The sequence below is a fragment of the Mobula birostris genome, chromosome 1 (assembly GCF_030028105.1).
Source record: "Mobula birostris isolate sMobBir1 chromosome 1, sMobBir1.hap1, whole genome shotgun sequence".
NCBI classification, from domain to species: domain Eukaryota; kingdom Metazoa; phylum Chordata; class Chondrichthyes; order Myliobatiformes; family Myliobatidae; genus Mobula; species Mobula birostris.
In genome coordinates, this window is record NC_092370.1 from 225,423,319 (window position 1) to 225,450,476 (window position 27,158).

Consider the following 27,158-nt stretch of genomic DNA (forward strand, 5'->3'; position numbering starts at 1 on the left):
GAAATCGATATTCATGCCATCAGATTGGAGGTTACCCTGGTGGAATACAAGGTGTTGCTCCTCCACCCTGAGGGTGACTTCATCTTGGCATAAGAGGAGACCATGAGCAGACATCAGAACAGGAATGGGAATCGGAATTAAAATGCTTTGGCCTCTGGGAAGTTCCGCTTTTGCCGGATGGAGTGGAGGTGCTCAACAAAGCAGTCCCCCAGTTTGAGGTGTCTCACCAATGTAGTGGAGGCCGCATCAGGAGCACCAGACATAATAGATGACCCCAGCAGATCTGCAGGTGAATTGTTGTCTCCCCTGGAAGGACTGTTTGGGGCCCTGAGTGGAGGTGAGTGGGCAGGTGTAACATTTGGGCTGTTTGCAGCGATAGTTGCCAAGAGGGAGATTAGTGGAGAGCGATGAATGGACAAGGGAATCGCAGAGAGAGTGATCCCTGAGAAAGTGGAAGGGAAAGCAAAATAAACCCTTTTTCTCCCACCCAAAACACTGACAGACTTTTAACATAGTCAATACTATGTTGGGTTCCATTATTCATTGTGCATGTCATGACTTGAGCTCCCAAAATGCATCACTTCATACTTACCGGGATGATGTTCCATCTGCTGTTGCTCTGCTGAATTTACCAGATGATCAATATCTTGCTGTAACCAAATCTGTTTGTTGTTCCCAACATTTTGTCTTTTATGCTGGATAATGTACCCTTTACTGTAGCTGTAAAGGACCACCTGATTTTACAAAGTTTGTTTTGATCCTTTGAGCTAGAAATACCAAACCGGTATGTTTATTTGATCTATAGAGTCCAAGTTTACTTTAACACTTCATACCGTGCTTTAAAAGTTGCTTTCTTCAAGACAGCTGTGATTGATAACCCTCGTGTTAGTGTGTGGAATACCAGCCATTGTCCCAAACTTGTTCACTAACCAGTGTACACACTACATATTTATTCAGTGAGTCTTGTGGTATTAATAAACTGAAAACATCACTTGGTCATTTTTATACCATGGTTATTTAGTTGTTCATTTTGAAATTAACTCCTCTCATTGTCTTCTTTGAGCTGCTGCTTCACCTTGGCCGAATCACCTCCTGAGAACTGCGCTGGTTTCATCTAACAGAACAATAAGATAACGGCAACACACATAGAACACCTCATATTCTGTCTGGGTAGCCTCCAACCTGATGACATGAACATCGATTTGTCTAACTTCTGGTAATTTTTTCCCTCTTTCCCCCTTCTCCCTTTTCCTTTCCCCATTCTGGCTCCCCTCTTACCCTTTCTCTTCCCCTGCCCTGCCTGTCATCTTCCTTGGTGCCCTTCCATCCCTTTCTCCCATAGTCCATTCTCCACTCCTGTCAGATTCCTTGTTCAGCCCTTTACCTTTTCCACCTATCACCTCCCAGGTTCTCACTTCAGCCCACTTCCCCACCCACCCACCTTCCCCCTCACCTGTTCTCACCTTTTATCTGCCAGCTTGTGCTCCTTTTCCATCCGTCCCCCTACCAGCTAGCTTCTGTTCCCTTCCTTTCCCACCCTGATGAAGGGTCTTAGCTCAAAACATTGACTGTTTATTCCTGCCCATGGATGCTGTACCTGCTGTTTTCCTCCAGCATTGTGTGTGTGTTACTCTGGATTTCCAGCATCTGCAAAATTTCATGTGAATAAGATAACTGATTTGTTTGAGTATCTGTGGTTTGTTTAACGTTGACAATATGGCCTAAAAATGTTATCACAATGTTCTTAAGGTGTAACAAATAATATAGCTGTTCATAGGACAGAAAAATGCGTTTTGATCCTCTATGTCCAAACCGAGCAAAAATGGAGCAATTTAGATATTCCCATATCCTGTTTCTTAGTCTGTGGCCTTATAAGCTCCTTGATTACTTTTTAACTATTTCCATCACCTTGTAGACACAGAGAAAAGGAATTTCCTCATCTTATCTCTGAATCTTTAAATTCTCTATTGAGTTTATCATCAAGGGAACTGAGACAGTCCGTGCCCTCAGAATTTTACAGGCATCAGGTAGAATTCCCCTTGCTCTGTTCTGTTGGAAAGAAAACATCCAAAGCCTAGTCAGTGTTGTATCATTGTGGATTTCCTCTGCAGTTTTTCTAGATGTGTCACCTCCTTTCTATAGTGAGAGTCCAGATATAAACATTATAACTCTGTTATGACCTAGTTACAATTCCAACTCTGCTCTTGTATTCTGTGCTACAGACTAATACAGACAAGCATCCACGTGCTTTCTTAACCACCATATATTCCTGTCCTGGTACCTTCAGGGGTCTGTGAACACATGCTCTAAGATTCCTCTGTATCAGTATCCTAACATTTAGTGTGTGTACTCCTGGCTTGTTTTCTCTCCCCAAATGCATTGTCTCATGTTCATGGATGAAATTTCAATTGCCATTTTTGACTGGTCTGTTGATATCTCACTGTCTTTCACAAATTTCTTGTTAACCATGCTGCCATATTTTGCAGTAAGGCAGAAATGGCTTTGCAGGTATATTTAAGTGAATGTAGCGACATGGTTCAAAGGACGAGAGAATTTATTCCAGAGCATTTTTGTGGAAGTTATTTCAGATTCATCTGGGCAACAGCGTATCCAGACAGATGAAAACCTGCATTTTGGAAAAGATCTTTATTTGTCATGTGTACATTGAAACATGTAGTGAAGTACGTTGATGGCGTCAAATCAAATCAGCGAGGATTGTGCTGAGCAACTCGCAGATGTTGCTCACAACTCACTAACCCAAACTGTAGGTTTTGGAATGTGGGAGGAAATCGGCATGTTCACAGGGAGAATGTACAGACTGCTTACAGGTAGTGGCTGGAATTGAACCCTGATTTTTGGGGGGTGGGGTGGTCAGACTGGTACTGTAAAGCAATGCATTGACTGCTGCACTCCGTGCACTACCCATTGACTAACTAAATGATTGCTTAATTTAAACTAGCATTATTAATGTATATTTGTATCACTTTAAGACTGTTGAGCTCAAATTGTTTACTCAATTATAAAAAAACTAGGAGCAGGACTGGCAATGTGCAAGCTCAAACTTGTTCCAATCCTCTGTTTCAAATTTGTTTTTTTTTTACTTCTTTGATTCTTTAATTTTCTTTTATGTCCAAAAAACTATCGCAGCCTTAAGGACTGAGCGTCTAAAACACCTGGCTTGGAGAATATCAATATTCACAACCTCCCCAAGTAAAGAAATTTCTTATCATCTCATTCCCAGTTTGTCTCAATAACAGTAGCTATATTTAACCAGTTGACTGTGAAGCAGCTTGTCCTAAGAATGTGAAAACTGCTACATAAACCTAAGTTGTTTTAATTAGTCTTATGAGAAAGCAACAGTTTTATGTAAATGTTAAAAATGTGTTAACTGCAGTTGAAGCTTGAAAATGTTTTTCTACATAAATCCTCTTATTTCTTGAATAATGCTATTAGGATAGCAAACTGAATATCATAATCCACAGGAACTACTGTGTCATCAGTGCATACACTGAATTCTAGTGGGGTGAGCAATCTCACTGATCTTATAAATTGAATGACTTGCTTTGTATGATTAGAATTGTGCATATGGAGGATTGGTAAATGCGTAGAGCAATAAAAGCCACAAAAGAAAGCATTTTCCCCTTTATACTTGGAAATGATATTACAAAGAAACTAATATTAATTAATCTTTTGTATTGCTTTATTGTTTATATAGTATAGGTTTGAGATTGTACTATGATGCAGGTGCAGCTTTGCAATAGGTATGGTAGCAATTTTTGGTTATTCCTCTTTTTGATGTAAGTTTGCAGCTGCAATTTGCTTTATTTATGGTTAATAAGTGTCATCTAATTAACAAATGTCAGATATGGGAAATTTTCATGCATTTCTTCTCACTGTGTGAAGCACTCAGTGTTACAACTCCATGTTTTTGTTTTTTTTAGACTTGCTACAAAGCTCCTGATTGTATAATTCTATGATGCTGTACTGATTGGAGGTTTTCCAAATAATGCAAGCAGTTTGAAATAATTAATTATGGGGCATCACACAAAAGGTCTATTGTATTACATTCCCTCTTCATCCTTTCCCTTATTTTCTGACTTACCCAATAGTACCTGATTTTTATCCTTAAAGCTTTTAGCAGCGAGGACTATATTCCTATCTTGGATTATCCAAGATATTTCCATCAGATACCAATGTTGCTGGTCAGTTTGAGACTGTGCAAATAAAGTTTGATCAGTTGCACACTTTGCTGTCTGTACACAAGTGCTACATTGATGCACGTGTATTTTTAATTCCGTACCAAAACTACACCTTTGCCTCAGCTTCTTCATGTGTACAGGAGTGTAATTATATAGTTGGTATGTGTTTTTTTTTAAAAACTGATGCATATGTTTATGCTTTGTAAAATGCTACCATTTGAAAATTCCACTAATTGCTATTAATGCTGATTAAACTCTTCTCTGGCTTCCAGCTGGGTACAGTTATCAATTTTAACTGAAGTTTCTGTGACAAACTCTACCATCCCTGAAGAGGAAGGCAGAGTTTGTCATTAAAACACCTGTTATAATCAATACCTGTACCTGGCTGGAAGCCCGAGAAGTGTTTAGTCAGCATCAATAGCAATTAGCAAAACTTATTCATCATATGCACTGGAAAAGCAATAGATCTTTTTTGCTATTGACGCTGTTTGAATCAGTGTCGCTCTACTACAGTACAAATGAACTCTCCCTTGCACCAGCTGGGAGTTTTGAATATTATAGACTCATAGACCACGTAAACAGGCCCTTTGGCCCATCTAGTCCATGCCAAACTGTTTTGTTGCCCAGTCCCATCTACCTGCAACCAGACCATAGCCCTCCATACCCCTCTGATCTGCATATCTATCCAAACCTCCCTTAGATGTTGCACTTGAATCCGCATCCACCACTTTCACTCGTTCCACACTGGCACCATTCCCTCCCCTCAAGTTCCCCTTGATATTTCACCTTTCGCCTATATGTCCTCTAGTTCTAATCTCGCCCAACCTCGTTGGGGGAGGGAGGAAAGTCCTTCATTTTGTTTTAGCTATTTTCTATTTAAAAAATATAAGGTATTTAATTTGGATACCACTCAGTAATTCAGTAGTAATGGAAAATATTACAGAAAGTGGTGGATACAGCCCATTCCACCCCATTGAGCAAATTTACAAAGAACACTGCCGCAAGAAAGCAGCATTTATCAAGAGCCCCACCATCCAGGCCATGCGCCCTTCTCGATGCTACCATCGGGAAGGAGGTACAATTTTATTTGTGCTATTTGTATATTGGTTGTTTGTGACTTTGTATATAGTTTTTTCTTTCCTTTGTAATTCTTGGTTTGTTAGCAGCTTAATATAGGGGATGATAGCCCTTGGCCCGACCAAACTTAAGAAATCTTGTTTGGGTGGATGCTGCGCGATATGTCCCCTGTTACAAATCAGTACCACGGAATAATAAACAGTACACAATATGTGATTAAACAATTGAGCTTTATAATTCTTAATTTGACTATATGGTTAGTAAAGAAAACTAAAAAAAGAAAAAGGGCCCATTCTCATGAAATAGTCTAATGTGCAACGTTGGAGCTCACTGATAGGGCCGTTCGTCCACCATCGACCTCCTCCGATCGTCGCCGACCTTCAGACCCTCGCTGCAAGTCCACTCCGTATGGCGGTCCAACTCTCTCCATTTGCGTCTTCTCTCCTCATCTTTCCCCAGCAAAAGACCGCGAATTCCCAGCTCCCAGACACACAAGAAAGAACAACATCCCACTCATTGGCTAACGTCCCCGTTATCTCTAGTCGTTACCCAAACATTGCTGCTACAGAGAAACCTTTACCTTAGCAGTGGAACATTACAGAGAAGCCATGACATTAGCAGTGAAACCTTACAGCTCATTACACTTTATTTCCCTGTAACGGTTTACAAGAAAATTAATCTCGAGGTAGTATGTGGTGACATATATGTACTTCGACAGTAAATTTACTTTGAGTTTTTAGTAAGTATAGGCATTTTGGTAATGCTTGAGTGCTGCTGTCCTTGCACTAATTAAAAGAATGAATATCTCTATTTGTAATTTACTAAAAGAAACAATTGATGAATTTGTTTTTGATAATCCTATTTTTCTCTGTAATCAGAGTCAGTCACCATAGCTTGTACAGGTAGTTGGATTAATGTGTGGTCTTCTATACATAGAGTAGGTGGCACTATCCAGCTTGTACTCTAGTTAGCCATTTTCAGCTGAGATGGCATTTAGGAATGAGGCTCAAAACATTTTTTTTAGAGTAGGAGGACAAATTCACCTCAAGGTCTTAGTACTAATTGCTATCTTGTAAACCTGCCCCAGTACCACCACCCCCCCCAGCTTTATCCAGATTTAAAATTTTTTTTTTCTAGTTGATTAAATTCAGCCCTAGAGTCTGGCATAGTTTGTAATGAGAATAAAGGCCCAAAAGGCCACTGTCACATTCATTTTTTTCAGCACTAAGCTCATGAATAAATATCAAGGTATCCCAATTGCACCAGCAAGCATTGTGGGAACACCTTCACCAAATGAATTGTAGCAACTTGTTAACACCTTGTAGGGAATTAGGAATTGACAATAAAGGCTGGTCATGTTAGTAACATCCAAATTCTGCAAAAACCTTTTTAAAAGATAAAAGGAGTGGGGGTTAGATTGATCTTGGAGTAGATTTAAAAAGTCAGTGGAACATGGGCTGTAGGGCATGTACTCTGCTTTATGGTTAAGGGTTAAGTTGATGGGCATGAATGATCCTAACAGTACCATAAAGCAGTACCATAAAAGCCTAAAATTGTTCTTACCTCAGTCTGGTTGATTTGGTTCTGAATAAACCAGCCCACTCAGTGATTCAGAGTTTGTTCATAGACTGAGTGGGAAGATCATGTTATCTTCTTCTGAGTTACTCTCTTTGTCTTGGTAGCTGGAAAAGCATTTTCTTCGAAGTGACGTAATGAAACGCAGAGCCTTCCTCGGTTGCTTTATTTACTATATCAGCAGCGTGATTTACTATTACACATTTTACAGACGCATTTTTCAACAAGATTGAAGAGATTGGGTGAGAAACTTTAGAGACAAATTTAGCAAACATTACTGAATATTCTGGTTTTTAAACTTCAAGCAGAAAATTGACCTTTTATGATCTCCCAAGGTAGTTTGTTTGACAGCACCTCTTTAATCTTGCGCCTATTTAACATTGTTGATATTCCTTTTACTGACTGAAAATAGTTTTGCACTAAATTGTAATCTATTGTACATGATGAAATAGAGACAATTTAGTGCAAAGCATGTAATCCATGGCCTTCTGCTTGCAGATTTTAATTATCACATTGTTCAGTAGTACTCTTGAGTATGATTAAATGTTGTTCTGGTGAAGGTGATTGTAGACCCTTAAGTAGTGATGGTGATGCTTCCCCCCCATTTTGGAATTGGTTGGCGAATGCGGAGAAATTTGTCTGGTGTTAATGAAGAATCAGTGATGCATTACTCCAGTTAGGATGGAGGTACATTTCTGAAGAACCAGGATGCAGCTAAAAGGATGAATTGTGACTTTGGAGATAAGTGACTTCCCAGAATTTGTTCGCATTCGTAGAGAATATTTGTTATAGTTATAGTACGGTTGATGGAGACCACTGTCCGCTGAACATCGACGACTCCTCTGTAGAGATCGTTAAGAGCACCAAATTTCTTGGTGTTCACCTGGTGGAGAATCTCACCTGGTCCCTCAGCACCAGCTCCATAGCAAAGAAGGCCTAGCAGCGTCTCTACTTTCTGTGAAGGCTGAGAAAAGTCCATTTCCCACCCCCATCCTCACCACATTCTACAGAGGTTGTATTGAGAGCATCCTGAGCAGCTGCATCACTGCCTGGTTCAGAAATTGCACCATCTTGGATCGCAAGACCCTGCAGCGGATAGTGAGGTCAGTTGAGAAGATCATCGGGGTCTCTCTCTTCCTGCCGTTACAGACATTTACACCACATGCTGCATCCGTAAAGCAAACAGCATTATGAAGGATCCCACGCACCCCTCATAAGAACTCTTCTCCCTCCTGCCATCTGACAAAAGGCACCGAAGTATTCAGGCTCTTACGACCAGACTATGTAACAGTTTTTTCCCCCAAGTCATCAGACTCCTCAATACCCAGAGTCTGGACTGACACCAACCTACTGCCCTCTACTGTGCATATTTGTTGCATATCTTGTTTATTATTTATTGTAATGCCTGCACTGTTTTGTGCACTTTAGGCATTCCTGGGTAGGTCTGTAGTCCAGTGTAGTTTTGTGTGTTTTTTTTTAACATAGTTCAGTGTAGTTTTTGTATTGTTCACGTAGCACTGTGGTCCTGAAAAACATCTGGTTTTTACTGTGTACTGTAGTTATGGTCGAAATGACAATAAAAAGTGACTTAATGTTAATTTCAGAAGTTGATGTAAGCAATGTTTGTTCTTTGTACTTTAGAAAGGGTTAATTTATTTGCTTTATGTTAGGGGGAAATATTTTAATCTTTTTGACTAGATTCATGATGGTAAGATGATGTAAGCTGTTAAGAAAGCTTAGTTAATTTGGTAATAAGTGATCAAGGAGTGCATAAAATATTTCTTTGTGAACCTCATTTGCCCACAATGTTCAGTAACCTTCACCTAAGCAGTGTCAATTACACTGTGAAATGTTTTGAGTATGCTTGCCTCACTGACTAATATTGCAATTGTAAAACCAAGTTTTTGCTGAATCGGGGTGCTTATGGCTTCATTTAGTAGACTTGACCACAGTAGTGATCCTTTATTCATTGCAGTAGTTAAAGCAGCTCCAGCAGAACACATTAATTTCTTTTCAGCTGTTCATAGTATCTGAAAGTTATAGTCAAATAACTATAATAATTGACCAAATTTGCACATTGCCAGTGTAATTAATTTTTCAGTTGCATTGACAGATGAGTTCAAACTCCTACCATAATCTAAAGGTGGCTTGTGAAATTGTTTCTTGGTGTATTTATTTTTTTTGGTCAGTACAGTGTTCTTTCTTGCAATAAATAAAGAGTAGTTATTTCATTAACTTAACGGAAGTTAGGTTTCCTCACTTGTCTGTTTACATTGCACAGATAATTGTATTATTAATAGATTAATCCAAAGAATCAATTTTACATCTAGTTATTTAAACTAAAATATATATATTTGCCACTTGCCTCATCGGATCTGCTGCACCATTTTCTCATGGCTGATCCATTTCCTTCTCAGCCCCAATCTCCAGCCTTATGCCTGTAACCCTTCATTTCCTGACTAATCAAGAATCTATCAACCTCTGCCTTAAATATACCCAATGACTTGGTCTCCACAGCTGCCTGTGGCAACAAATTCCACATGTTTACCACCCTCATCTCTTCTAAATGAACATCCCTCTATTCTGAGGTTGTGCCCTCTGATCCTAGACTACCCCCACCAAAGGAAACATCTCTCTACATCCACTCTATTGAGACCTTTCAATATTTGATAGGTTTCAGTGAGATCCCTTCTCATTCTTCTGTGAATTCCCTTTCATTCCCAGAATTGGTCTGGCAAATCTCTGAATCCTCTCCATTTTCAGTACATCCTTTCTTTGATAAGGGGCCCAAAACTGCCCACAATACTCCAAGTGGTGCCTTACCAGTGCCTTATAAAGCCTTAACTTACATCCTTGCTTGAATATTCTAAAGCAGGTGGCGTGGGTTTTTGCTTGTTGATATCAAAAAGACTGGATGTTAGCTGAAAGCCTTTTCAGATTAATATTTTAAGTCAAAATCTGAAGAGGTTGCAAACAAATTGAAAAATGCAGCCAAATGGAATTGCAATTTTACTGACTTAGAATTAGCAGTCAGTGGAAAGTTTCTGGGGATGTATCAATAAGGATGCAGATCAGACATGATCACATTAAAAAATGAGGAGGTTCATGGGCCAGTTAGCCTACTTCTACTCCCAATTTGTATGAAACTATATGAAACTATAAATCCACTGCTGAAGTCTGAGGAAATGAATGTTGGGGTAGGCAGGATATTTCCAACTGATACGGCTCCTACTGATTCCTCAGGCAGTTTCTTGTTTGCATGAACAGCAAGGATGTGGTCTTAGACCCTTCCCAGTCTATATAAGCTATATAGGTTTAGGGTAAAAGGCTAAAAAGTGGATCTGACAGGTAAGTTTTTTTGCATTAGTAGCAAGCAGACAGAGGTGGTGGTAGAGGACATTACAATGACTGTTTTAAAGTTATTTAGACGGTTACATGGATAGAAAGGGTTTAGAAAGATGTGGACCAAATGCAGGAAATGAGGTTAGTGTGGCGACCCACTTTCTGGCACCCACGAACCGGCTCACAACAGCTGTCCCGCCCCAGGGAGGGCGGGAACGGGAAAGCTTTAAAGCAGGCCGCGAAGTTTGAATAAATCTCTTTCATCGCAACTCTAACTCACTGACTCTGTGTGGTTATTCTAGCGCTGTGTGTAGCACACCGCTACAATTGGTGACCCCGACGGCCCAAACGATATTTGAACCAGAGATGACCGACGCTGCATCTGTTCACGCAGTTTCGTTAAAACTGCCAAGCTTCTGGATGCTGTGACCCCAATTACGGTTCGAACAAGCAGAAGCACAATTCTGCATTTGGCAGATAACCTCGGAGTCCACTCGCTACTACTACGTGCTGAGCTCACTCGACCAGGAGACAGCTGCACAAGTTGAGGAGTTTATACAGTCGCCCCCGGAGGACGGCAAATACACAGCATTCAAAGCCCTGCTCATAAGGACTTTCGGACTCTCACGGCGCAAACAAGCACGCTGCTTAATGCACCTGGATGGTTTGGGAGACAGGCAGCCGTCAGCATTAATGAACGGGATGCTGGCCCTGGCTGAAGGACACAAACCCTGCCTCATGTTGGAGCAGGCGTTCCTAGAGCAACTGCCCGAGGACATATGCCTGCTGCTGTCCGACGCAGATTTCAGCAACCCCCGGGAGGTGGCGGCCCGAGCAGATGTGCTGTGGAATGCCAGGAAAGAGAGAGGGGCATCCGTCGCACAGATCACCAAGCTGCGTGCCCAGCAACAGACCAGACCAGGCCCGGCAGCAAAGCCTACAAAACCCGGCGACGGGAGTGAGGAGCCCAACGAACAATGGTGTTTCTACCACCAGCAGTGGGGTACAGAGGCCCGCCGCTGCAGACCACCCTGCAAATTCCCGGGAAATGCCAGGGCCAGCCGCCGCTGATGGCTATGGCGGCTGGCCATCAGGACAGCCTCCTGTACGTCTGGGACAAGCAGTCAGGACGCCGCTTTTTGGTCGACACCAGAGCGGTGATCAGTGTCTTACCTCCAACGAGTTACGACACCCGCAACAGAGAACTGGGACCCACCCTGAGGGCCGCAAATGGCAGCACAATACGAACCTACGGCACCCGCACGGTACGGCTACAGTTCAGCTCCAACCGGTTCACGTGGGACTTCACACTGGCCGCCGTGGCCCAACCACTCCTGGGGGCGGATTTTCTACGAGCCCACAGCCTGCTGGTCGACCTGCAAGGGAAGCGATTAGTCCACGCCAAGACTTTTCAAATGTTCTCCCTGGGTGAAGCACAGTTGCCAGCCCCATACCTGGACTCCATCACGCTGTCCGACGACGAATTCACCAGGGTCCTGGCGGATTTCCCATCAGTACTGACACCGCAGTTCACGGCAGCCATGCCCAGACACGGAGTACAGCACCACATCCTGACCCAGGGACCACCCCTCCACGCCCGTGCTCGAAGGCTTCCCCCGGACAAGCTCCGACTGGCGAAGGAGGAGTTCAAGAAGGTGGAGGAATTGGGGATCATACGACGGTTCGACAGCCCATGGGCCTCCCCCCTTCACATGGTGCCCAAGGCAACGGGGGGGGGGGGGCTGGAGACCATGCGGTGACTACTGCAGACTGAACGAGGCTACAACGCCAGACTGCTACCCTGTGCCGCACATTCAAGACTTCGCAGCAAACCTACACGGCGCAAGGATCTTTTCCAAGGTAGACCTCGTCTGGGGATACCATCAAATCCCTGTACATCTGGACGACATCCCCAAAACAGCACTTATCACCCCGTACGGACTTCTTGAATTCCTCCGAATGCCATTTGGTCTAAAGAATGCCGCACAGACTTTCCAGCGGCTAATGGACGCGGTGGGACGCGACCTGGACTTTGCATTCATCTATTTGGACGACATCCTCATAGCCAGCAGTAGTCGGCAGGGGCATCTGTCCCACCTCCACCAGCTCTACTCCCGCCTGAGCGAATTCGGCCTTACAATCAACCCAGCCAAATGCCAGTTCGGACTCGACACCATCGACTTCCTGGGCCACAGGATTACTAAAGACGGGGCAACCCCTCTGCCCACCAAAGTAGACGCGGTCCGCAACTTCCCCCGACCCAACCCAATCAAAGGCCTGCAGGAATTCGTGGGTATGGTGAATTTCTACCACAGTTTCCTCCCCTCAGCAGCCCGAACCATGCGACCCCTGTTCACTCTAATGTCGGGCAAGGGCAAGGACATTACCTGGGACGAAGAGGCCGCAACTGCTTTCGTTAAAACCAAAGAAGCCTTGGCAAACGCCGCGATGCTAGTGCACCCCAGAACAGACGTTCCTACTGCCCTCACGGTGGATGCATCCAACACAGCGGTCGGTGGAGTGCTGGAACAACTCATCGAGGGCCGCTGGCAACCCCTGGCGTTCTTCAGCAAACACCTACGACCACCTGATCTCAAATACAGTGCTTTCGACTGGGAGCTATTGGCACTATACCTGGCAATCCGGCATTTCAGGTACTTCTTAGAAGGTAGGCCCTTCACCGCATTCACGACCACAAACCGCTTACCTTTGCGTTCATGAAGGTGTCCGACCCCTAGTCGTCCCGCCAGCAGCGACATCTGTCCTACATCTCCGAGTACACGACGGACATCTGGCATGTCTCTGGAAAGGACAACGTGGTGGCGGACGCACTATCCAGACCTACCATACAGGCCCTGTCCCAGGGGGTGAACTATGCAGCGCTGGCAGAGGCACAGCAGGCAGGCGCTGAGATCCCCAGTTACAGGACTGCAGTCTCCGGTTTGCAGCTCCAATACCTCCCTGTAGGCTCAGGTGAGAGGACCCTACTATGTAACGTAGCTACCGGCCAACCCCGCCCTGTTGTCCCAGCAGCCTGGCGCCAGCGGGTTTTGGACTCCATTCACAACTTAGCGCACCCCTCCATCAGGACAACCGTCCGGCTGGTCGCCAACAGGTTCGTGTGGCATGGACTGCGTAAACAGGTCAGTGAATGGGCCAAAATGTGCATGCAGTGCCAAACGGCCAAGGTGCAGTGGCACCCCAAGGCTCTGCCGCAGCAGTTCGAACCCACCTGCCGGAGGTTCGACCGCATTCATGTGGATATTGTGGGGCCCCTGCCAGTGCCGCGAGGAGCGCGGTACCTCCTAACTATGATAGACCGGTTCACCAGATGGCCAGAGGCAGTCCCGCTCACCGACACCACCTCCGAATCCTGCGCCTGAGCACTGATCGCAACCTGGGTAGCCCGCTTCGGGGTACCGGCCCACATTACCTCCAACAGGGGCGCCCAGTTCACCTCCAGCCTGTGGTCGGCTATGACCAACCTTTTAGGATCTCAGCTACACCACACAACTGCCTACCACCCACAGTCGAACGGACTAGTGGAGCACTTCCACCTTCACCTGAAATCGGCTCTCATGGCCCGCCTGGAGGGGCCTAACTGGGTGGACGAGCTTCCCTGGGTCCTGCTCGGAATCCGCACGGCGCCCAAGGAGGACCTGCACACCTCGCCGGCTGAATTGGTGTACGGCGCACCCCTGGTAGTCCCAGGAGAGTTCATACCAGCCCCAAGGGGGCAAGAGGAAGAACCCACAGCAGTCCTGGACAGACTACGGGAGAGGCTCGGTAACCTGGCCCCCATCCCCACTTCACAGCATGGACAGAGCCCGACCTGCGTACCCAAAGACCTGCAGAACTGTAAGTTTCTTTTTGTATGACGGGGCGGACACTGGGCACCGCTACAGCGGCCCTATGAGGGGCCGTTTAAGGTGATCAGGAACAACGGGTCCACGTTCGTGCTGGACATTGGTCTCGGACGAAGGGTCTCAGCCTGAAACGTGGACTGAACCTCTTCCTAGAGATGCTGCCTGGCCTGCGGCGTTCACCAGCAACTTTGATGTGTGTTGCTTGAATTTCCAGCATCTGCAGAATTCCTGTTGTTCAGGTTTATTATCACCAACATGTGATGTGAAATTTGTTAACTTAGCAGCAGCAGTTCACTGCAATACATAATCTAACAGAGAGAGAGAAAAATAAATAACATAAAACAATAATAAATAAGCAAGTAAATCAATTGCCTATATTGAATAGATTATTAAAAATGTGCAAAAACGGAAATACTGTATATTAAAAAAAAATGAGGTAGTGCCCAAAGCTTCAAAGTCCATTTAGGAATCGGATGGCAGAGGGGAAGAAGCTGTTCTGAATCACTGAGTGTGTGCCTTCAGGCTTCTGTCTCTCCTACCTGGTGGTAACAGTGAGAAAAGGGCATGCCCTGGATGCTGGAGGTCTTTAATAATGGATGCTGTGTTACGTTTTAGAAGTAAACCAACAGCAAGAGATTTCACACTGAGTCGGGTTTTAATGTTAAAACCACTATCTTTATTAGTATCTACTTATAATATCGTAACTTAACACTGTTAACATTTGTTTATCTTGGTTATATGTATATATGTGTGTAATAAAGCTCCCAAACTAAGTTAAGCTTGGGGAAACAAAGCTTAGAGTCTTGAGATGGTAAAGTAGGAAAGTTCAGTTCATCCACGGAAGGAATGATGGGAGAGAGATATTTGTAACCCAGGGTGAAAACGTAGAGAGAAGGCAATTACGTCAAATTCCACAATGGTAATTAATAAATATCAGTTGTCGAAGATCCTCTGTCGAGCCGTTCCAAATCCAGATACAAATTACCACCAGAGTGATCTGTCACAGGGATGTCGTCTTCAAAGGGGTTACCACATAACATAACCAGGCGAGGGTTAACTTAGAGTGGTCCCACAGGACATTCCTTAATCTACTCCTATGGATTATACGAAGTGACAGCCAAACATTCGATGTGCACTGGATCAATAATCAACCCACCCTTGTGGGTATAGCAGAGTTCCAAAACCCCAGCTTCGACAAGCTGGAGCTGCTATTCTTTCCCAGGTTCGCTTGTCTGTGTGTGTGTGTGTGTGTGTGTGTGTGTGTGTGTGTGTGTGTCTCTCTCTTTCTCTCTCTCTCTCTCTCTCTCTCTCTCTCTCTCTCTCCTGACTGTCTGTGCCCTTGTTTTAAAGGTAAACAAGCTATGAGTCAGTCAGTGAACAACATCATAGTCCTGCCTCACTGAAGTGCTCTTTTAAAGTGACAGTCCACAGTAAACAAAACCTGTGGGTTCGTAACGGCTGCCTTTCTGAGACACTGCTCCCTAAAGATGTCCTGGGTACTTTATAGGCTAGTGCCCAAGATGGAGCTGACTAGATTTACAACCTTCTGCAGCATCTTTTGGTCCTGTGCAGTGGGCCCACCATACCAGACAGTGAAGCAGCCTGTCAGAATGCTCTCCACGGTACAACTATTGAAGTTTTTGAGTGCGCAAGCACGAGGAAATCTGAAGACGCCTGAAATTCAAGCAACACACACCAAAGTTGCTGGTGAACATAGCAGGCCAGGCAGCATCTCTAGGAAGAGGTACAGTCGACGTTTCGGGCCGAAACCCTTTGTCAGGACTAACTGAAAGAAGAGCTAGTAAGAGATTTGAAAGTGAGAGGAGGAGGGGAGATCCAAAATGATAGGAGAAGACAGGAGGGGGAGGGATGGAGCCAAGAGCTGGACAGTTGATTGGCAAAAGGGATATGAGAGGATCATGGGACAGGAGGCCTAGGGAGAAAGAAAAGGGGGAGGGGGGGAACCCCAGTGGATGGGCAAGGGGTATAGTGAGAGGGACAGAGGGAGAAAAAGGAGAGAGAGAAAAAGAATGTGTGTGTATGTAAATAAATAACGGATGGGGTACAAGGGAGAGGTAGGGCATTAGCGGAAGTTTGAGAAGTCAGTGTTCATGCCATCATGTTGGAGGCTACCTAGACAGAATATAAGGTGTTGTTCCTCCAACCTGAGTGTGGCTTCATCTTTACAGTAGAGGAGGCCGTGGATAGACATATCAGAATGGGAATGGGACGTGGAATTAAAATGTGTGGCCACTGGGAGATCCTGCTTTCTCTGGCGGACAGAGCGTAGGTGTTCAGCGAAACGATCTCCCAGTCCGTGTCGGGTCTCGCCAATATATAGAAGGCCACATCGGGAGCACCGGACGCAGTATATCACCCCAGCCAACTCACAGGTGAATTGTTGCCTCATCTGGAAGGACTGTCTGGGGCCCTGAATGGTGGTAAGGGAGGAAGTGTAAGGTCATGTGTAGCACTTGTTCTGCTTACAAGGATAAGTGCCAGGAGGGAGATCAGTGGGGAGGGATGGGGGGGACGAATGGACAAGGGAGTCGCGTAGGGAGCGATCCTTGCAGAAAGCGGAGGGGGGGAGGGAAAGATGTGCTTAGTGGTGGGATCCCGTTGGAGGTGGCGGAAGTTACTGAGAATAATATGTTGGACCTGGAGGCTGGTGGGGTGGTAGGTGAGGACAAGAGGAACCCTATTCCTAGTGGGCTAGCGGGAGGATGGAGTGAGAGCAGATGTGCGTGAAATGGGGGAGATGCGTTTGAGAGCAGAGTTGATGGTAGAGGAAGGGAAGCCCCTTTCTTTAAAAAAGGAGGACATCTCCCTCGTCCTGGAATGAAAAGCCTCATCCTGAGAGCAGATGCGGCGGAGACGTAGGAATTGTGAGAAGGGGTTGGCATTTTTGCAAGAGACAGGGTGAGAAGAGGAATAGTCCTGATAGCTGTGAGAGTCAGTAGGCTTATAGTAGACATCAGTAGATAAGCTCTCTCCAGAGATAGAGACAGAAAGATCTAAAAAGGGGAGGGAGGTGTGTTTTTGAGTGTATTTGTTGACATGCCAAATCACTTCAAACTCCTAGTAAAGTATAGCCGTTGTCTTGCCTTCTTTATGGCTACATCAATATGTTGGGACCAGGTTAGATCCGCAGAGATCTTGACACCCAGGAACTTGAAGCTGCTCACTCTCTTCACTTCTGATCCCTCATGAGCCATATGATTAATGGATTGAAAGTTAGTCATCTCAGGCTCAGGATGTTGCTGTAAGAATTTCTCAGGTTGTGTCATAGAATAATAGAAAAATTGCTGTATACAAGATAACATGTCCACATCCGTGTTCATTAGTAATGAGCAATCCCACCTTTTCACATTCAATCTATAGCACCACAGGTTATGACTTTTCAAATACAAATCCAGTTATCATTTAAAATCTAGTGAAGACTTCTCCCACCTTCACCCTATTCAGACAACAAAGTCCAGAGGCTAACGCCCCCCTCTAAGTACCCAAGGCCCAATAAACTTCAGATGCTTTGTCGCTGACTTTCCTGTTGTTGTGGTCAGAAGTGATGTTCAACTGCATTTGGAGTTTATCAATGTGAAGTAGTCCACATCTGCATGTAGTAATGCAAAGATCTCATTTGGCATGGATTGGCAAGTAACATTTGTGGCAGGTGCTAACATTCAGGGGTTTACAGACCTCTCCCATACATCTTGGACTCCTTTGGTCAAAACTCAATTGAACCAGAGTACAAAAGTAAGTTAGAGGTATTTTAACCTTCAAGTGATTATTATGACTCCTGATTCCAAACCCTTTCCACCATCTATAATGCACAAGCTAGGAATGCGCTGGAATACTGCCTACATACCTAAACAAGTGTTCTAACAACACACAATAAGCTTGGCAGCATGGACAACAAAATAGTCTACTTTTGTGTCCAGAAGCATCAATAGATGTATGTACACAGCACCAGTTACTCTATGCATTCACATTTTTCTACTACCACACACTGTTATAATTAACAAAGATGTTACTTGAAGTTTATACTAAAATATAATTAAGGGTTATAATTAAGGGGTAGTGGAGGTATAATTTGTCCATCTGTGCTGATCACCCCATCCTTGACTAAGCTGTTCCACTGTGAACATGATCTGTTATGAGTCAACATGATGCTTTCAGATCAGGTCATGCATAGCACATACCTCCGCCGCACCGCTCAGGTGTGTTTCTGGGGTACAGGGGCTAGCGACCCTTGTGCCTGTTTTGTGTTCTATCGCTGAGCAGCAGTGAACCACCTGATTGGCCTATCAGAGTTCTCTTTGGGAACTAGTTGACTTGATCAGCATTTCTGATCTGGCTATTGTTCACGATTGTACTTAATTAAAAAAAATCTCCATTAACCCACTGCTACCACCATCAAGAAGGGTAAGGGCTGTACTCACATGAAAGTGCATCCCCTGAAGCTCCCTCTCCAAGTCATTCACAGTCTTAATTTGGAAGTGCAAGGTTTTAAGTTATGGTATTCCCTGCTTTCTGAGTATCTCCACTAGAAGGATTGGAACAGATCAAGAAGACTGATTAAGCATAATTTAGATGGGCAATAAATCCATATCACATCAATGATACCTTCAAAACATATATTTACAAGAAAAGTCTTGGATGAGAGCTTTTGTATACGGAACTGGTTTTCAGTGTGGGACTGTTGTTGCAGAAGATAGCTTTGAGCAAGGCTTGATATTCCTACTCCTTAATGCAGGCAGGTACAGTATATAATATTACATGTTGAACCTATTATTGATCACAGTATGGGGAAAAACATGCCACTGGAACTTTATGTTTCATTTTCTTATATATATCCAAGAAAATCCTCAATATTTTTGTCAGACTATAACAGGTTTACTTGTGGAACTTTTTTTTCCCCTGTTGATTAGACCCTAAGCTATCTTGTTGGATTAAATGCTTATAAAGTGAGGAAGAAACATTATTTATTTTCCCAATGTTATATAAATCGTCTATGTGACATGAATAGAACATTGAAATTAATCTCATTTGTTAACTAGGTAATTGATATTCATGAACACTATATAATAAAGACAAGCTTGGGCTTGTTTGAAGCACTTCCAGGTGAATAGCAGAATCCTTCTCAGGAACTGCTGATGTTATGATGTATAACCAGTTTGAAAATCAAGCCATTTTTATTGGTAGGATAATTAAGGACTAAATAGATTATTTGTAGTTTCGCTGAGGAATGTGACTTCTTTCATAAGAATTTACTCTCCAGCCTGGTAAATATTTTTCTTAGTTTTCTGTAGGTCTATGTGGGTGTATAGTTGTAATTCTGTACATTTTTCATTTTAGTTGCTTGTGAAATTTTAAATTCTTGTTACATGAATGTTGAAATGGCTGATCATCAATGATGTGAAATGAATGCCAACATGTTCCAAAACACTTTATCATGAAAACTAATGGATAAAAATGTGCAGATGCAGGAAGACTAAAATCAAAATAGAAATACTAGAAACCTTGGAATTGTAGAAGGGAAGAAAGTCACTTTTAACAGTCAAAGCAACGAATCCAGGATGCCTGATCTTCCTTTTCCATATTTTTTGGATTGATTTTTATGTGTTTCCTTTCTTTGGTGAGATGCTTGAATAAATAAGGTCACCTGTTGATAGATGTGCCAGTTCCTACTTGGATATTCTATTCGCTGTGTGGTTTTTGATACATTGGTAAGGATTTGTGATAAGATTGTCGGCATGGTATAATCCGACAGCAACCTCTGGAGTAGTTACATGTAGCTGAAATCTAAAAGCTTTCACCAGTGATTCCCTGCCGCTTTTGAAGTGTTGCTTTTGACATACTTTGAAGGATTTGGTTAAGTTTATGGCAGGTATAAAATCCTTAAATGTTTGACAAAAGCAAGATACTGCAAAATCCAAAATAAAGCTGCAAATACTGAAAATTTTCAGTGCTCTGGATGTAGAAATTGATAATATATCTCACTCTTGACCTCTTATCAGCGCTATAATTTAAAACCTTTTGCTCTGCTAGATTTACAAAAAGCCAAAAAAAGGTACTAGAAATAAAAAAAAATGCCTGGTGAGGTTGCAACTGTAGAGGAGGAAATAACATTATCAAATGAGGTAAATCAGATCTGATGAATATTCTTTGACCCTAACTAGGTTTCACTTCACAGGTATATCATAATCTGCTGAGTATTTCTAGCACGTTGTGCTTTTGTTTATATTTGCCGAAACCTTAATTTCTGCATAATCACCTATGGCCCTAAATAACACTTTTTTAAAAAAAACTTGTAATCTCCTCTGATAAATTACATTACAATAAGTTCGTATTTTCTTCCTAGTTTCTTTCTTGAGCATTCTACATATAATTGGCTCCTTGACTAGTGAATATTGTCATCATCTCTGATTGATTGATTGAAATGGTCAAAGAATGAAGCATGACAACTGATGTTAGAACAAGTCTTGTATCAATATAAGGACCCTTTCATTATTAGCTCTCGGCCATTAATCGAGTGATGGTCGCTGCAGATTCATTTGGCAGGAGGGCTGGTTTCTATGCTTTATCCTTCTCATCTCTGTTCTAAAGGGATGTTCTTGTATTGTGAGGCTGTGCCCTCTGGTTCTAGACTTCCCTACTGTTGTAAAATCCTCTTCACATTTACTCTATGTAGGCCTTTCAGTATCTCATGGGTTTAGTGAGATTCCCGCCCTCATTCTAAACTCCAGCCAGTACAGACCCAGAGCATCAAACACCCTTCATATGTTAACTCTTTCATTCCTGGAATTAGTTTCATGAATCTCCACTGGACCCTTTCCAATGCCAACACATCCTTTCTTAGATAAGGGCCTAACACTACTCACAGTACTCCAAATGCCACACTAATTTATATTGTACAGTTCCCTGAGACAAGTCTTCTGATGCTTTCCCACCCCCCACCCCCCCCCCAAGCTATCCATAGAAGGATTCTCATTCAGTTTTCAGACTCCAGTTTGAAATGCTTCTGGAAAAACAAATGATTCAGGTATATATTATAGAGATTCTAAAAGAATAATGAATTCTTTTATGAAGTATAATGAGTTTATATTTGAATTGAATTGCTTAAAACATGCCTCCTAGAATCTGAGATGAAAGTACACGTTTTTGATTTGTGTCAATAGATTCAGTTTGTCTCTCAATTAGTTAAATTATTTGACTGTCCTGAGCACCATTGGTAAAAACAATATCATTGCATGCTGGATAAATGTGTTTTGTCTCTGAGACAAGTAATTATCACTACATTGTGCATGACGCTGCTTATTAAATTTCCCACCTGTGCAATCATGATTTATTCCTTTTCAAATGTTCGTATGCCTCTTGAGATTGTAAACTCAAAGTCTGCCCTGATTTTCTGCAGATGCGTTTTCCTTGTAAGCAACAATCAAATTGCAGTGTTTGATGCAGGCTCTCAAAGGAATATTAGCCAATGTGCTTGTTTGTGCAATAAATTTTTCTTACTTGCTTAAGCTTCTTTGTGAAGAAATGTAAAGAGGTTAATAAAAAAAAATTAGAGGTTTCTTTATTTAGTTTCAGCAATTTACGACAAGGGAAATACAGGAAGCGAACCACTTCTTAGCAGTTCAGGATCAAGGGTGATTTGTTCCCACTTTGGTTTTATTGCTTCTAAGATAGCTAATATAGAACTGCAGGCTGATGCATAGGTGAGGCAGGTGATGGGCAACAGAATAGGTAGTTGGGAGGTAGTGTGCTCCTCCTGCCACTTCTGTTGGGCTTCTGTGTTCTGATGTATGGCAGCAAGATTCTTAATAACACCTGAAATTTTGCCATTCTGTGTGGTCATGTTGGTAAGGATTTTGTATTTCTTAAAATACAGTCTTGAAACTTTGGTAATCTTTTCCCGTGAACAAGGTCAGAATAATTTCTGGTTTCAGAGTCTTCTGTTGGGCTTACAAACAACGTGTCCTGCCTGATGAGGACCTCAGTGCACTGATAAATATATACCCACCATCAAGTGCCTTTCTATGTTAATCCAGTTTAATGATACTTGTAGTCTTCTTTGCCTTGGAGCAGAAGTATTATCAGATGGGTATTGACATATGAGGAGCGTATGTTAGCTCTGGGCCTGTACTCACTGGAATTCAGAAGAATAAAGGGCTTTCATTGATCCTACCGAATATTGAAAGGCCTAGATAGAACGGACATGGAGAGGATGCTTCTAATAGTCTAGGAGCAGAGGGCACAGCCTCAGAATAGAAAGACGTCACTTTAGAACAGATGATGAGGAATTTCCTTAGCCAGATGGTGCTGAATCTGTAGAATGTATTGCCACAGACAGCTGTGAAGGCCAAGTCATTTGGGTATATTTAAAGCTGAGGCTGAGAAGTTCTTGTTTAGTCAGGGAGTCCAAGGTTATGGGGAGAAGACAGGAGAATGGGGTTGGCAGGGATGGTAAATAAGCCACGATTGAATGGATGCTCAGACTTGATGGGCCAAATTGCCTATAATTCTGCTCCTTTGTCTTATGATCTCATGCTGTGGATGTCGGTTTGGGAGAAGGCATTGACCTTGATTTGCATACCCCTTCAGTAAACTTATGGATACAGAATTGGTGGTATTTTTCCATTTCTTTGGTGTGTCTATGGTAATTGTCCAAAGCTCACAAGCATCTGGGAAGCCAAGGATCGCTGCGGAGTAAATTGTGGATTTTTGCCAGGATTTTTCAAATCTATTTTTTCTGACATCGGCAAACCCAGAGACTTAACTTCCTTGTCCTTTACAGAGGCCTTGAAAACAACCTCGTTTCAAGAGAGGTGTTTATGCCACATCAGCGGCTCTTTTGTTCTTTTGTTCATTTCAGTTTGATGTGCATTCCAGAACAATTTGAGTTAAACTTCACTGTTCCATAATTCATTATAAATTGCAGATGATTTCAGCATCTTGTATTTGTGTGACTCACGATACTGAATATTTTTCTTAAAATAGTTCACCATAATGTTGTCCTAATTGCCATGGTTAAAGCTAGTGTTACCTGCCAATTAGGTTTTTCTTTCAAAAGTTATGACTGTTACATTAAAAGAACCTTTGTTTAATGTATATGTAACCTAAGCCTGACCTTTCAATAAGAGCCAACAATTCCACTGAATCTCAGCCTCCGGCTGAATACCTTAATTACTTTACCTTAAATAAATTGCAAGCTGAAGTTGTGACAAAATTATTACATTACAAGCAAAAAGTGATTTATAAATTGTTTGTGTTGTAGCTTACTTTTTAAACTGTTGCATTCATAGCTTACTGAAGTGTGAAAAACCATCTGGTCAAACAAAGAAAATGAATATGATTAAAATGCAAATACATCAGTCCCACTATTGGAAGGAAAGACGAGACTTGGACATCTATAGAATCTTTTGTGTGGATTATTCTTCCTCCGCAGCCAAAGGCATGGTTAATTCATCTGTTTTCAGAATCCATTTATAGCCACATTTGAGACAAACATAAGAATGGTATCCATCCTTCTGTCTTCTATTCTGCATTGTAACTTGAAGTTTTCAATACAGTAGGCCAAGATTCAGGTAATCTTGTAATCAGTATAGGTTGGGCAGCAGAAAGAAACCAGATTTGTGATCAAAGCTAGTGTTTGAGACTGGAGTGTGTCTACAGAATTATCTGAGGCAGTAATTACTATTGCTTTGACCCTTCACTGGACTGAAGGATAGAACATAACACCATAAGACATAGGAACAGAATTAGACCATTCATACCATTGAGTCTGCTGTGCCGTTCGATCGTAGCTGATATATCATCTGTCTCAACTCGGTTCTTCTGCTTTCTCCAGGTAACCTTTGATGCCATACACTATACAAGAACCTATCAACCTCTGCTTTAAATGTACCCATTGACTTGGCCTCCAAAGCTATCTATGGTAATGAATTCCACAGATTCACACATCTCTGGCTAAAGAACATTACATTTTTCTTCCTTACTACTAATTAAACTTGCAAATTAATCGTTAGGAATTTCTGTGTGAGGACTCCTAAGTCCTTTTGCACCTCTGATTTCTGAATTTGCTCTTTGTTGAGAAAATAGTGTACACCTTTATTCTTCCTGCCAAAGTGCACGCCCATACATTTCCCTACACTATTCCAAACGAGAGAAGATCTGTAGATGCTGGAAATCCAAGCAACATACACAAAATTTTGGAGGAACTCAGCAGGCCAGGCAGATTCAATGGAAAAGAGTGCAGTTGATATTTCGGGCTGAGAGCCTTCACCAGTCTTGATGAAGGGTCTCAGTCTAAAACGTCAACTGTATTCTTTTCTTGTACTCCATCTGTCACTTCTTTGCCCATTCTCCTAATATGTCCAAGTCCTTCTGTAGACACCCTTCCTCAATACGATCTACCCCTCCACCCCTCTTTATATCATCTGCAAATTTGCCCACCATGCTATCAATTCCATCATCCAAATCATTGACATATAACGTGAAAAGATGAGGTCCCAACCCCGACCCCTTTGGAACACCTCAAATCACCTGCAGCCAACCAGAAAAGGCCCCTTTTATTCCTGCCACTCAGCCAGTCTTCTATTTATGCTAATATCTTTCCTGTAATACATGGACTCTTATCTTGTTTAGCAGCCTCATGTAGAACCGTATAGGCCCTTCAGCCCACAATGTTGTGCCAACTTCTTAACCTACTCTAAGATCAATCTAAACTACCCCTCCAACATAGCTCTCCATTTTTCTATGCTGCTTCTTGCATTGGATGAGTTGCTTCTACTCTCATTTTATGTGCTCTTGAATAACTAAGGAAGCTAAAGCAAGACCTTCCAGATTTGCACAGGTGAGGTAGGCAGACAGTCTGGGCACTGAGTGTTGCCAATGTGAGGTCCAGCTTATCCATGACGTTGTGTTAGGGCTTGGTGATAACCTGTCCTCCTTGCTGACGATCAACACTGTTGCTCCTCGGATGTGGCTAGGCATAGCTCAAATACCATCTATAAATTTGCTGATGATACATGCAATGTTGGCAGAATCTCAGATGGTGATGAGAGGGTGTACAGGAGTGAGATATGCCAACTAGTGGAGTGGTGTTGCAGCAACAACCTGGCACTCAGCGTCAGTAAGACGAAAGAGCTGATTGTGGACTTCAGGAAGGGTAAGACGAAGGAACACATACCAATTCTCATAGAGGGATCAGAAGTGGAGAGAGTGAGCAGTTTCAAGTTCCTAGGTGTTAAGATCTCTGAGGATCTAACCTGGTCCCAACATATCAATGCAGTTATAAATATATATATATATATCAAACAGTTAGTGTTGTCTCACATAATATGATACATCAATTATTTTTAAACTGGCTATTTAAAAAATATCTGACATTATTACTAAACCATAATTTTGATTTAATCGTACAATTTGTAAAGCATGGGATGAAAAATAATATATAAAATTGTAGGTTAATGATTAGTTGTAATATTTGTAGAGCCATAGAGAGGCACAAAGTGGAAACAGACTCTGAGCGCAGTGTCCAGTTAACCTCACAACCCTGACACCTTTGAGATATCATCATCAGTCGTGCATCTGATTGCCTCTCACTTCACAAGGAATTGCCTTTCTTGCTCTCACAGTGGCCTTCCATATGTCGTACCTTCTTGTGGAGTTTTGAATCGCTGGTCTTGAAACTTCTGATCCTTGGTAGACTGCAAATCTTCTGGTTATCTAGGACTTCTGGTTCGGTATATTCTTGAAGGCACACATACATCCATGTAGGTCTTGATAAAGTCAGTAACGATTGCAGCATATTCATTCAGATCCAAACATGAATTTCTGAATTACAGTCCAGTTTGCTTGATTTAAAGCAGTCCTCTAAGTGCCCCTCCACTTCCCTTGACCAAACTTTGGTGAACCTCAGTCTCTGCTTATATTCTGGGATTATAATATAGGCAGAGACTTGAGGACTAGATTGACCTTGCTGAAGTGCAGCTGGGTAATGGCACAGTGAGCGTTTTGGATGGAAATAGGAAAACTGAGTTAAATTTGCAGGTAGATCTTGCATCCCATACCAACAGTTCTTACTCAGATGGTAAAGTTGTATGCAAGGTAGAATAAGTTGACTGCAACTCATTCTATCTTGCATACACATCAATTCATCATTGATTCATTTGGCACCACCTGCAATGAGAAATAATTGGCAGATGCTGGCCAATTCATCTGCCAGCATAAGTTGTAAGACTACATGGACGGGAGAATGCGACTGACTGCTCTGCTGGAACCAGAATGAACCTATACCCAGATCCATCTGTGTATATTGCAATCTTTGGGAGAAATTATATTGGAATAAGGAATGGATTTGAAATGTATAGGTATCTTAATTTTGCCTCTCAGGAAAATGGCATATAAAATTGCAACCCCCACCCCCAGCATTACAGCTACTTAACAGAAACTTGGCCCTATGGAATTCATAAGTCACTGACAGGATGTCTGAGATACAAAATATACAAACAAAAATGTGCTCACAGAGTTTATGTGGATGGGCGGATGAGTAAATAAATAAGAGCAGTTTTACTTTTTAATTAGCATTTCTTGACACAGGGGTAGATGATGTGGCTTTACATCATGGAAAATTGTGATATGCACTATTCTTTAGGAAAGCAACACTTAACCACCCATGATTGAGGAGTTGCATTTAAAGTGTGGAATGTAATATGAGATTCATTTTGTTGGGAAGAAGAGAATAAATTTTCTTATGGTGAAGGTGAGAGACTTGAATATTCCTGTATGTATCCCTGCCTGCAAATCTCAGGAAGTAATGTGCAAGTAGATAGACAGAAAATTAATATGTGAGCTTTTCCGACAGAGAAAAGGAGTCTTAATACAATTGTATGAACTGAGAGATTGTTGTTTCATGTGTAACCAAGAAATAGCTTACTCCCAAAGGCCTCTCGATTCACAGGATGGACCAAAATGCTGATTTGGAAAAGGCAAAAGATGGAGGTGTATGTTTCATGATAAACTCGATGATGCTCGCATGTGGCATTTTTGTCGAACTCATGTTCCCTCGACTTTGAACAATCAAATGCCATCCTTT

At 42.5% G+C, this 27,158-nt stretch overlaps 1 protein-coding gene across 5 annotated transcripts in view; it reads left to right on the top strand.

Annotated features, from left to right (window-relative positions):
- Nucleotides 1–27,158, top strand: part of smek1 (SMEK homolog 1, suppressor of mek1 (Dictyostelium)) — a 131,392-nt gene that overhangs the window by 4,916 nt on the left and 99,318 nt on the right. For 3 of the 5 annotated variants that reach the window (XM_072272643.1, XM_072272652.1, XM_072272675.1), the window contains exon 1: nucleotides 13,584–14,051. The exons of the other annotated variants lie outside the window; for them this stretch is intronic. In XM_072272643.1, the coding sequence (XP_072128744.1) occupies nucleotides 13,670–14,051 (382 nt within the window). In that variant the 5' untranslated portion in view covers nucleotides 13,584–13,669. Of the gene's footprint in view, nucleotides 1–13,583; nucleotides 14,052–27,158 lie in introns of those variants that run through there. 5 annotated transcript variants of the gene reach the window in all.